Consider the following 12,864-nt stretch of genomic DNA (forward strand, 5'->3'; position numbering starts at 1 on the left):
TGTTTTCGCTCACGTTTGCTTCCTGCTGCCAAAAATACACACCGGTGCGGTAAAGAGTGTGTGTGTGTGTGTGTGTTCGTGCTTCATTGGCTCCATCTGTGCAGAACGCAGCTACTTCTCCAAAGCCTGTTACTTTACATCCGCCTCGACGCGTCAGGCAACATTCGTTTCACGAGGGCACGGCCAAGCAAATTTGCTAAAAAAACAACAATGTGCGTCAGTTAAAAGGGAACTGCAAATGTTTTTCATTCACAATGTCTATGTAAGACATGACCACATATGTTTTTTGTTTGTTTTATTCACCCTAAATACGAACTAATAAACCCTTAAAAAAAAACATCCAAACACCCCTATAAAGTTGTTTTTTTCATACATGAAGTAAGTATATATGTAATGTAGTAACAGGCACATTCTGAATAACATTTAATATTTATGTATTTTGATCATTTTAAGGATACGCGGTGCATTATTTTTTTTTTCCTACAACATCACTGATTTAATCTCACTGCAGACTTTATAAGAGCCAACAAACATGATAAAACATCACTTACTGTACAAAGTCTGCAGTCAATAGGATGCCGACTGCTACAATCTTGTTATACTTTCATCCATTTTCTACCGCTTGTCCCGTTCGGGGTCGCGGAGGGGTGCTGGAGCCTATCTCAGCTGCATTCGGGCGGAAGGCGGGGTACACCCTGGACAAGTCGCCTCCTCATCGCAGGGCCAACACAGATAGACAGACAACATTCACACTCACATTCACACACTAGGGCCAATTTTAGTGTTGCCAATCAACCTATCCCCAGGTGCATGTCTTTGGAGGTACGAGGAAGCCGGAGTACCCGCAAAACATGCAAACTCCACACAGAAAGATCCGGAGTCCAGGATCGAACCCAGGACCTTCGTATTGTGAGGCACACGCACAAACCCCAGTTTCACCATGCTGCCCCAATCTTGTATATTCCCTTAAAATAAAGAATGACTCATAATACTCGCGAAGACAAAGCGTCTTTTGGTGTCGTCGTTCGCCATTTCCAGGTCTAAATTGGCTGTCAAAGTGTACCATCTTGTCAGATTACATCCTCATCCGTCTACTATCCAGGTGAGAGAGGGCATTATTTATGATCTACAATAAACTTCCACAAACAATGAAGAGAGAAAAGCAGCAGACCACTGCATGGTGTAAACATTGGCACACAAGTTTGTGATCCCGGCGCCGCTATAAATAGTTTGCGTCAATAGCGCTTAGAATCACAATATCACTGATACTTGGTTAATATTCAAGTTACGAATAGTACATGGAGTATTGTTGGTGGTTTTTGGATGGTTTTTTATCGGGTCTTATGGGCAGAATAGAGGACCTCCCACTGGCTCTGTTGTAAGCGTTTATTTACAAGTTACAATGCATTAAAAAAATCATCTGTCCATATGTCTTTCATAAGGATTGTTAACGATAGGCAAAAATGTTTTCATTCACAATGTCTATGTCAGACAAGACCACACGTTTTTCTTTTTGTTATGCATTGTAATTCGCAAAATATGGCAAGTACGATGCAGCTAATGGGAGTACAACATTTTGCCCATGAGGCCCTCTAAAAAAAAACCTCCATCATTACATTTACATATTAACCAAATATTAGCGATATTGTTATTATAAGAGCTAACACAGACCGTGATCCCAGCTTTTAACACAAGCTGAACTGTACATATGTATGGACATTTTAATGTTGTTCTTTTATCCATTAACTGTGTTTTATATATAAATGTTCTGTACTTATTGTGATTTTTATTATTTGCTAATATTTTTAATATTTTACCTTTCCCCCCCCCCCACTGTTTTAATGTATTTTAACTATGTTTTATTGTGTATGGACATTTTAATGTTGTTCTTTTATCCATAAACTGTGTTTTATATATAAATGTTCTGTACTTATTGTGATTTTTATTATTTTCTAATATATTTAATATTTTACCTTTTTTCCCCCCACTGTTTTAATGTATTTTAACTATGTTTTATTATGTATGGACATTTTAATGTTGTTCTTTTATCCATTAACTGTTTTTTATATATAAATGTTCTGTATTTATTTTGATTTTTATTATTTGCTAATATTTTTAATATTTTACCTTTTTTTCCCCCAGTTTTAATGTATTTTAACTATGTTTTATTGTGTATGGACATTTTAATGTTGTTCTTTTATCCGTTAAATGTGTTTTATATATAAATGTTCTGTACTTATTGTGATTTTTATTATTTGCTAATATTTGTAATATTTTACCTTTTTTCCCCCCCACTGTTTTAATGTATTTTAACTATGTTTTATGTATGGACATTTTAATGTTGTTCTTTTATCCATTAACTGTGTTTTATATATAAATGTTCTGTACTTATTGTAATTTTTATTATTTGCTAATATTTTTAATATTTTACCTTTTTTTCCCCCCACTGTTTTAATGTATTTTAACTATGTTTTATTATGTATGGACATTTTAATGTTGTTCTTTTATCCATTAACTGTGTTTTATATATAAATGTTCTGTACTTATTGTGATTTTTATTATTTGCTAATATTTGTAATATTTTACCTTTTTTCCACCCACTGTTTTAATGTATTTTAACTGTTTTATTATGTATGGATAGGCTCCAGCGCGCCCCGCGACCCCAAAGGGAATAAGCGGTAGAAAATGGATGGATGGATGGATTTTAATGTTGTTCTTTTATCCATTAACTATGTTTTATATATAAATGTTCTGTACTTATTGTGATTTTTATTATTTGCTAATATTTTACCTTTTTTTCCCCCACTGTTTTAATGTATTTTAACTATGTTTTATCAATGGAATGTTCTGTACTTATTGTGATTTTGACTATTATTATTATTAATATTTTACCTTTCTGTTTTAATATGTACAGCACTTTGGGGCAGTATTTTGTTTTAAAACTGCTATATGAATAAATCTTGACCTCACAGAGCGCTAACTAGTTTACGCTGCTATATTGACATACAGAGCTGGTAAAGGTTCAGTCTACATTACAAATCATGCCTATCACCTGGATAGTAGAAGGTTGTGGCCATAAAGCGAAAAGTAATGTAATTTATAAGTGAAAGACAGTAAAATATGCTTGTTTTGATTTTTTTTCCTTCTACCAGCGTGAAGATTATGATTATTTCTTCATCCAAACCGGAAGATATAAACATCCCATCTGTCAGCATCCCAGTGAGAACAGACAATGTACAGTAAGTGATTGTTTTATTATGTTTGTATTTCTTGTTTAGCACTTAGGAATACTGCTACTTGCTAGATCTACTTATCACTCAGCTTCTAAAACTTGTAGATCATCCTCCGTATATTCAGGCTCAAAAATATAAGGTTCTGGATCATCATTTGTCTCAAAGTCGTCTTTGTCGTCTCTCACGAAGTCTGCTGTGATTAGTCGTAGTTGTTGAAGGAAAAGCGAACGTTGGAATGCGTCTGTGAAATTAATACATAGCTGTATGCTTAAAATGAGCAAATATTACATGTTATTATTAATGTGTCTGATACTACATTACATATACACATACTGACAGCGTGTATATAAGTGGTTGATGGAGATTTTTGGATGTTTTTTTAGAGCGCTTTATAATCAAAATAAAGCTAACACTTTTAGCTACATTGTTAGCTGACTTTTGAAAAAAATAAAAAATATGTGTTTTTGTCTTACATAAGGATTGTTAATAGACAATTCCAAAAAAAGTGCAGTTTCCCTTTAAAGTGAAAACTCAGAACCAGTGAACTTACTGACTAAACTAACTACGCTAAAAAAATAACAGCATCTTTTCTCGTAATAAACAATGAAACAATGAAAAGTACTTTGAGTTAATTCCAGCGGCGAGACAAAGAGGGGCAGGAAGTGGGAACCAAAACGGGTGTATATTTCACATGTCAATCAAGTCGTGTGGCCGTCTTACAGTTCTCACTGTGTATGCCGGGCCAGAGCGAGCCAGGTCAGGCACTTAGGATGCAGTACTCGCAAGCAGCAAACTACTCGGCTGAATGAAGGAAACGCCGCTGCTCTTGGAATGGCTTTGAGGCTGGCGTTGTCCCCCCACCTTAAGAAAAATACTACCTTAACACTCTAATATTGTGGTAATCTGAGAGAATGATTCCTATGGGAGAGCAAATGTGAATATGCAACAACTGTCACATAAAGCTAGGTGGAACTTTGCCATAAAACATGTTTGGTTTTTTTTGTTCATTTGACTCCCTGATAAGATGAAGCCTCCTGGTGCGTTAAACCCATCGCCACCCGTTTTCGGCGTCCCAGGCCTCATTAAAAACATTTCCCCAAATGGAAATATAGTTTATACTGCATACATACAGCCGAAGAGGAAAAGGGGGAGGAGAGGGGGGAGTGTCTGTGCAAAACTAGAAGACCGTTAAAAGAAGGAGGGCGTGGGCGTTTATCTGTCCTTCGTGGTCAGCTTCTCGATCAGGTCCTGAAGCGGCGCCAGCTCTTTCCTGTCGATGAGGTTGAATTCCTGCAAAGGACATTACATCAGTTACGTACACAAGTTTTCATTTTGTTACATCAGTTACATACTACATTCATTTTGTTGGCTAGAATTGTTTGTCTTTGTTATCGTCAACAACCTATTTTCGAGTGACGGTGTCAGAATAATTGAGGTGGGCTGGGTCGGGCGGCAGTAGTAAATTTATAGCTAGAATTCACTGAAATTCAAGTATTTCTTATATATATATATATATATATATATATATATATATATATATATATATATATATATATATATATATATATATATATATATATATATATATATATATATATAATTCATTATATATATATATATGTAGCATGTATATAATATATATGTTATGCATTCCACCAAAATTCCCTCACGTTTTATTTAATTGCTCTATTGTATTCATTGTCACTTTTATTTAGTAATTTTTTCAGCAAATAGTTCGTTTTGGGAGCATTTGTCATTTTATTTTGAAGTCCTACCTTCTTCCGGTAGTGACGTTGTCTTCCTCACTTGCTGTTGAGACATGCCGTGAGGAGGTGAGTGTTTTTCTCTGCTCTCGTGTTTTAAAGAGAATGTAACTGTGAAACGAGGTTATAAGTTACTCTTGTGCTGCTAATGTTGCTGACATGTTCATGTACACTTGTTTTGCTCAGAGTTTGAGTGTTTTAGCAAATGTTTTGCTAGTGTACTGTTAGGTAGCACTTCTCACTGACACACAGTGGCTGCGGCACTTCATTGAAGTTTTCCCTCCATTTTAGACTGGTGTGCTGCAGACTCGTGTGTTAATGCTGCTGCATTATTTCCTGTGTATTTCATACAGGTATGTTTCTGTTGCTCCCAAAACTTTATTTTGTTTTTCTGTACTGTTTTAATTTGTTTATTTTCCTATTGTATAAAATATTTGACTGTGGTGTATTAATGTTCAGTGTATTTTTAATTGTGATGTATAGGTTTTGTGACATTTGTGAATGTTTCATATAGCATTTCTGGTCATTTAAACTCACTTGCTGTTGAGACATGCCGTGAGGAGACTGGTGTGCTGCAGACTCGTGTGTTAATGCTGCTGCATTATTTCCTGTGTATTTCATACAGCAATAAATACGCCACCTGTTTCGGCTAAAGGCAACCACCGAGTCCCCTTGTCTTCAAAGCAACACCAGCAATACACAACGCAGACTCGATCCGGCTACACATATATATATATATATATATATATATATATATATATATATATATATTAGGGCTGCAACAACTAATCGATAAAATCGATTATAAAACTAGTTGGCGATTAATTTAGTCATCGATTCGTTGGATCTATGCTATGCGCATGCGCAGAGGCATTTTTTTAATTAATTTTTTTTTATAAACCTTTATTTATAAACTGCAACATGTACAAACAGCTGAGAAACAATACTCAAAATAAGTATGGTGCCAGTATGCTGTTTTTTTTTCAATAAAATACTGGAAAGGATAGAAATGTAGTTTGTCTCTTTTATCCGATTATTAATCGAAGTAATAATCCACAGATTAATCGATCATCAAATTGTTAGTTGCAGCCCAAATATATATATATATATATATATATATATATATATATATATATATATATATATATATATATATATATATATATATATATATATATATATATATATATATATATATATATATATATATAAAAGAAATACTTGAATTTCAGTGTTCATTTATTTACACATATACACACACATAAAAGTCTGATCTACAAAATGTGCAGGCAGCATACCCCTTCCCCTTCGAGCTGTCCTGGATGAACTGAAATTATTTTTTCCAATCATTTTGGAACTTGCAAGCGTACTTCTTCTTACTTGTCGTCGCCATGTCTCTTCTTTGTTCTTCTGCTTAGTCTCTGTTATGTCTTTGGACATTACTACTTGCCGTAGTTTTGAAGCAATGCATGATGGGAATCCGGATGTTGTGTGTCAGTGTATTAACGTGCTGGCTGGAATAAACACGCTGAGAAATAGCTCCGTGCTTGCCTACTTTATGGGTTATAGATAAACCTATGGATAACGGAGACATACAAACCCCGTTTCCATATGAGTTGGGAAATTGTGTTAGATGTAAATATAAACGGAATACAATGATTTGCAAATCATTTTCAACCCATATTCAGTTGAATATGCTACAAAGACAACATATTTGATGTTCAAACTGATAAAACATTTTTTTTTTGCAAATAATCATTAACTTTAGAATTTGATGCCAGCAACATGTGACAAAGAAGTTGGGAAAGGTGGCAATAAATACTGATAAAGTTGAGGAATGCTCATCAAACACTTTTTTGGAACATCCCACAGGTGAACAGGTGGGTGCCATGATTGGGTATAAAAGTAGATTTCATGAAATGCTCAGTCATTCACAAACAAGGATGGGGCGAGGGTCACCACTTTGTCAACAAATGCGTGAGCAAATTGTTGAACAGTTTAAGAAAAACCTTTCTCAACCAGCTATTGCAAGGAATTGAAGGATTTCACCATCTACGGTCCATAATATCATCAAAGGATTCAGAGAATCTGGAGAAATCACTGCACGTAAGCAGCTAAGCCCGTGACCTTCGATCCCTCAGGCTGTACTGCATCAACAAGTGACATCAGTGTGTAAAGGATATCACCACATGGGCTCAGGAACACTTCAGAAACCCACTGTCAGTAACTACAGTTGGTCGCTACATCTGTAAGTGCAAGTTAAAACTCTCCTATGCAAGGTGAAAACCGTTTATCAACAACACCCAGAAACGCCGTCGGCTTCGCTGGGCCTGAGCTCATCTAAGATGGACTGATACAAAGTGGAAAAGTGTTCTGTGGTCTGACGAGTCCACATTTCAAATTGTTTTTGGAAACTGTGGACGTCGTGTTGTCCGGACCAAAGAGGAAAAGAACCATCCGGATTGTTATAGGCGCAAAGTTGAAAAGCCAGCATCTGTGATGGTATGGGGGTGTATTAGTGCCCAAGACATGGGTAACTTACACATCTGTGAAGGCGCCATTAATGCTGAAAGGTACATACAGGTTTTGGAGCAACATATGTTGCCATCCAAGCAACGTTACCATGGACGCCCCTGCTTATTACAGCAAGACAATTCCAAGCCACGTGTTACATCAACGTGGTTTCATAGTAAAACAGTGCGGGTACTAAACTGGCCTGCCTGTAGTCCAGACCTGTCTCCCATTGAAAATGTGTGGCGCATTATGAAGCCTAAAATACCACAACGGAGACCCCCGGACTGTTGAACAACTTAAGCTGTACATCAAGCAAGAATGGGAAAGAATTCCACCTGAGAAGCTTAAAAAATGTGTCTCCTCAGTTCCCAAACGTTCACTGAGTGTTGTTAAAAGGAAAGGCCACGTAACACAGTGGTGAACATGCCCTTTCCCAACTACTTTGGCACGTGTTACAGCCATGAAATTCTAAGTTAATTATTATTTGCAAAAAAAAAATAAAGTTTATGAGTTTGAACATCAAATATATTGTCTTTGTAGTGCATTCAATTGAATATGGGTTGAAAAGGATTTGCAAATCATTGTATTCCGTTTATATTTACATCTAACACAATTTCCCAACTCATATGGAAACGGGGTTTGTATATAATAGTCTCCTTTTCAGGTGAGAGAGGACGCAAAAGGCAGTGCCTTTAAGGCACGCCCCCAATATTGTTGTCCGAGTGGAAATCGGGAGAAATTCAGGAGAATGGTTGCCCCGGGAGGGGCACTGAAATTCGGGAGTCTCCTGGGAGAATCGGGAGGGTTGGCAAGTAGGAGTATCAGTGTGGCCCCCTACCTGGACGAAGAAGATGAAGTGCTTGAAGGACGTGTTGAGGTGGGCCTCCTCCTGCAGCTGCATGACAGAGTCGAAGTGCTGGTGGTAGATGTGAGCGTAGACGCGGAACAGGCGCTTCAGGATGGTCTTGGCCACCGACATGAAGTTGCGCTTGAAGGGGACACCTTAGACGCAGGAGAGGGCGAAAGTGATTTGCTATTATTCCAAACCATCTTTTCAGTTTTGATTTTCAGTGGCCTCTCCCCAAAAGTAAGTCAAGTAGGGCTGTGAATCTTTGGGTGTCCCACGATTCGATTCAATATCGATTCTTGGGGTCAAGATTCGATTCAAAATCGATTTTTTTTTTCAATTCAACACAATTCTCGATTCAAAAACGATTTTTCCTGATTAAAAAGGATTCTCTATTCATTCATTACATAGGATTTCAGCAGGATTTACCCCAGTCTGCTGACATGCAAGCAGAGTAATAGATTTTTGTAAAAAGCTTTTATAATTGTAAAGGACAATGTTTTATCAACTGATTGCAATAATGTACATTTGTTTTAACTATTAAATGAACCAAAAATATGACTTATTTTATCTTTGTGAAAATATTGGACACAGTGTGTTGTCAAGCTTAAGAGATGCGATGCAAGTGTAAGCCACTGTGACACTATTGTTCTTTTTTTTTATTTTTTATAAATGTCTAATGATAATGTCAGTGAGGGATTTTTAATCACTGCTATGTTGAAATTGTAACTAATATTGATACTGCTGTTGATAATATTCCTTTTTGTTTCATTACTTTTGGTTTGTTCTGTGTCGTGTTTGTGTCTAATAATAATACCTGGGATTTATATAGCGCTTTTATTAGTACCCAAAGTCGCTTTACATGTTAAAAACCCATCATTCATTCACACCTGGTGGTGGTAAGCTACTTTCGTAGCCACAGCTGCCCTGGGGTAGACTGACGGAAGCGTGGCTGCCAATTTGCGCCTACCACCTATCATTCATTCATCATTCATTCACCGGTGTGAGCGGCACCGGGGGCAAGGGTGAAGTGTCTTGCCCAAGGACACAACGGCATGGTAAGAGGCGGGGACTTTTGGTTTGTTCTGTGTCGTGTTTGTGTCTCCTCTCAATTGCTCTGTTTATTGCAGTTCTGAGTGTTGCTGGGTCGGGTTTGGTTTTGGAATTGGATTGCATTGTTATGGTATTGCTGTGTATTGTTTTGTTGGATTGATTAATTAAAAAAAATTAAAAAAATATATATATATTTTAATAAATAAATAAAAAATAAATAAAAAATTGATTTTTTAAAAATGAGAATGGATTCTGAATCGCACAACGTGAGAATCGCGATTCGAATTGATTTTTTCCCTTCCCCTAATATTTTGTCTACAGACAATACTACCATGTAAAAATTAAACTGGACTATACTTTACAGTACAGTTGTCATGATACCTGAATTTCGGAATGAATTTTCGATACTTATTTTACAACACGATAAAAAAAACAAAATAAAAAAAACAACCAAAGTATTTTAAATTGCCTACTTTACGGAAAATTGTTTCAAGTGTGTCAAGTATGTAGGATCACTGTGCTTTAACATCTTTTTGCACAAATTTAAAAAGCAGTATCAGCTGCCAAGAGCGAACTGGAGAAGTGATGTTCGCGAACCAATCAAGTCTTCTGAACGGCTCTTTTAAGTAAAAGTTGAAAACCGATTCGCAGTCGTTTTTTTATGCACATGTAGGTACAGCGTCGGCAATTACCCATCCGACTGGCACCCGCACTAGAAAATTAGTCAAAGCAAACATAACAGCATTTGGGTGTACTTTTTTAATAAAAAAACAAACCACAACATATTTTTTCCTATTCATTTTTATATTATTTTGATTCACTTTTCTGGTTCATTTTTCTGATATGTAAAGTAGTTCAAGTCATACTATTGTGTACTCACATTTGTATTACTTTCTCAGTAATATTCCAGTTGTATTTAAACTTTTTACACTCATAAGTACATTTGGTTCTTACTCATTATGTGTGTATTTCTTTCTATATTGTCAAAATGCTCTTGTTTTGGGTGAGGGAAAATTCCAAATAGTGATGTCACTGTCAAAAAAAGGGGATATAGCACCACCTAATGGAATGTTTACAGTAACAACAACAAAATTATAGCCAATATTTCAGAATTCAGTAATTCCCACCAACAGTGTAATATTACAGTACACTGAAATGACTCTGATCTTATCTTATAACTGCTACCATTGATTGTGTCCTTGATAAAAAAGAACTATAAAAAACTATAATAACGAGCCAGTTTATTGAAAGGCTCTTTCAAAAGAAACGGCTCCTCTCTTCAAAGAGCCATAAATCCCATCTCGAGAGGTACAGTAAATTGGAAAAAGAACAGCAGTGTTCTATTACCTCCCAGTACATCAAAACAAAACAATACTCTGCTTATAAATATGCTATTAAATGCAATAGCTCAACTATTTTGCCATCTAAAAAGAACAGTCACATATATAAAAACAGACAATATTGTTATTAGTATTCTTTCAATATGGTGGTGGTGTGACACTAATGAAAAGGCTAAAACATACTATATATTTACATTTAAAAACTAACATTTCAGCCTTTTTTCATTACAGCATTGTGGAAAAAAAAAAGTAGTTTCTACAATGTGCCATTAAAAAGAGGTGTGTTCAGCAAGGCCAAACTTTGCCTTCCTGGTAAAATAAGTAAAGCAGAGGTGTTCAAAGTGCTGCCAAACAACAAAAGAGTGTCTCTAAGCTGTGTTGTCTTAGCTCTTATGGATGTGATTAAGGTTGGCTTGCACGCTTCTGGAGCTTTTCTGCACGCTGTGGTAATGCACACTCCCTGGGCTTGTGGTGGTGGATCTCTGCTCGCGCAGCGAATACTTTTGTGAACGCTTGTATTTGATTATTGAATATGACGCAAGATTAGGGTTGCAAAATTCCGGGAATATTCAAAGTTGGAAACTTTCCATGGGAATTAACGGGAATATATGGGAATTAACGGGAATTAATAGGAAATTAATGGGAATAAACATTGAATGCAACATGCTGGATCTTGCAACATGATTATTAGCTAAAACAACCTGATTTAATGCAAATTCAGTTGAATTTCAACCCTGCACGGTGTATTCCTCCATCACATGTGCAGTGCATTCTTCCACAGAAAATTCCCAGCATGCTACACACTACAGGCCACACTAGTATTTCAGTCAAAGGACTTCATCCAGTCAGGTAAGTTTTGATGATATTACTAGGGTAAATATATTTGATCTATGGTATTTAAGTTTAATAGAGGTGTAATTGCTTGCTACTGTGTGACTGTAGACGACTCCTACAGACTTCCACTCAAGCTAGCTAGCTGTTCCTGTATGTTAAATGATTTTGGGGCCAATATCTCTAGCTAGCTAGGTTTATGTACCACCACAGTCTCATAATGAACCGAAAATATTTATCCGTTAGCCGTGATGCCAATTTTCTCTATGTTAAATCCCATTCATTTATGCTAACCACATTAGCGATCCGAATTTACCTTTTTTGTGATCTGTAAAGTTCAACTAGCAAATACTAAATCAAAACGTGTAGTTTCCTCTACCTTCTGTTCTGCTAGCCATTCTGTTGTCATACAAAAATGTAAGTTATAGTTTGATTTAGCATGCTGATTGAGTGTTCATTTATTTTTCTAGCCTATTTCTATTCATTTGTCCATCAGTAAAATATTTTTGATAATAATAATCAAAAAATGGTCGAAATTTCCAAACTTCCCGAGCTTATCTTCCCGTGGTAAATTTCCGGTAAATTTCTGGAAACTTTCCACCCCTTTGCAACCCTACGCAAGATACACCTGCTTTTCACATTTACTATACTCGCTAAATAAAACAACAATGTGGATCATTTCTGCTACGTCTTATTCTCTCCTAAACCAGGCGCGTATGAGGTGAGTTGTGTTTTTGGTATCAACTTGGTATCGAAGTATCGATCATTTTGACAACCCTACTTTGGGGGTAGTCAGTGTACAGCTAGTAAAAATAGACTTATATTAACTAGCAACACAACTTAGTAGCCAGTTACAGTGGTACCGTCGTTTTTTTGTTCACCCAATTGTTTTTATGAGTCCACAAGTGACGTCATCACTAAGGAGTGGAAAAGGATTCAAGTAACAACTCTGCTAGATAATAAATATTACACTAAATTCACACTGACCACACAAAGCGGTGTACTCTCTTAATTTGACTCCTTTTCGGTGGATAACAAATCTATACTGCTATACTGCTGTGATAGTGTTTACTCACATGTCTCCTCTGTATTCAGCCATGCAATCATTTGTCCATAGAGTTGCATATGTGTGTATGTTGTGTGTTTGTGTTTGGTATCTGTGTCCCTGCGTACGCATGTGATAATGGGGTATATGGGTCACCGCGGTATTGTTTTTAACTCTGTAAAGCACTTTGCGCTGCATTTCTTTTATGTATGAAAAGTGCTTTACAAATAAAGTTTGA

General features: G+C 36.3%; 1 protein-coding gene across 1 annotated transcript in view; it reads right to left on the reverse strand.

Annotated features, from left to right (window-relative positions):
• LOC133656106 (MOB kinase activator 1B) overlaps positions 1 to 12,864 on the reverse strand; it is a 47,168-nt gene that overhangs the window by 1,005 nt on the left and 33,299 nt on the right. Inside the window, exons 5-6 of the mRNA XM_062056935.1 lie at positions 8,349 to 8,512; positions 1 to 4,523 (exon numbers count right to left, since the gene is read on the reverse strand). The exon at positions 1 to 4,523 is cut by the window's left edge and continues 1,005 nt beyond it. Coding sequence (XP_061912919.1) covers positions 4,446 to 4,523; positions 8,349 to 8,512 — 242 coding nt within the window. The 3' untranslated portion in view covers positions 1 to 4,445. The remainder of the gene's footprint in view (positions 4,524 to 8,348; positions 8,513 to 12,864) is intronic.

This window comes from Entelurus aequoreus, linkage group LG08, assembly GCF_033978785.1.
Source record: "Entelurus aequoreus isolate RoL-2023_Sb linkage group LG08, RoL_Eaeq_v1.1, whole genome shotgun sequence".
In the NCBI taxonomy this organism is placed as follows: Eukaryota; Metazoa; Chordata; class Actinopteri; order Syngnathiformes; family Syngnathidae; genus Entelurus; species Entelurus aequoreus.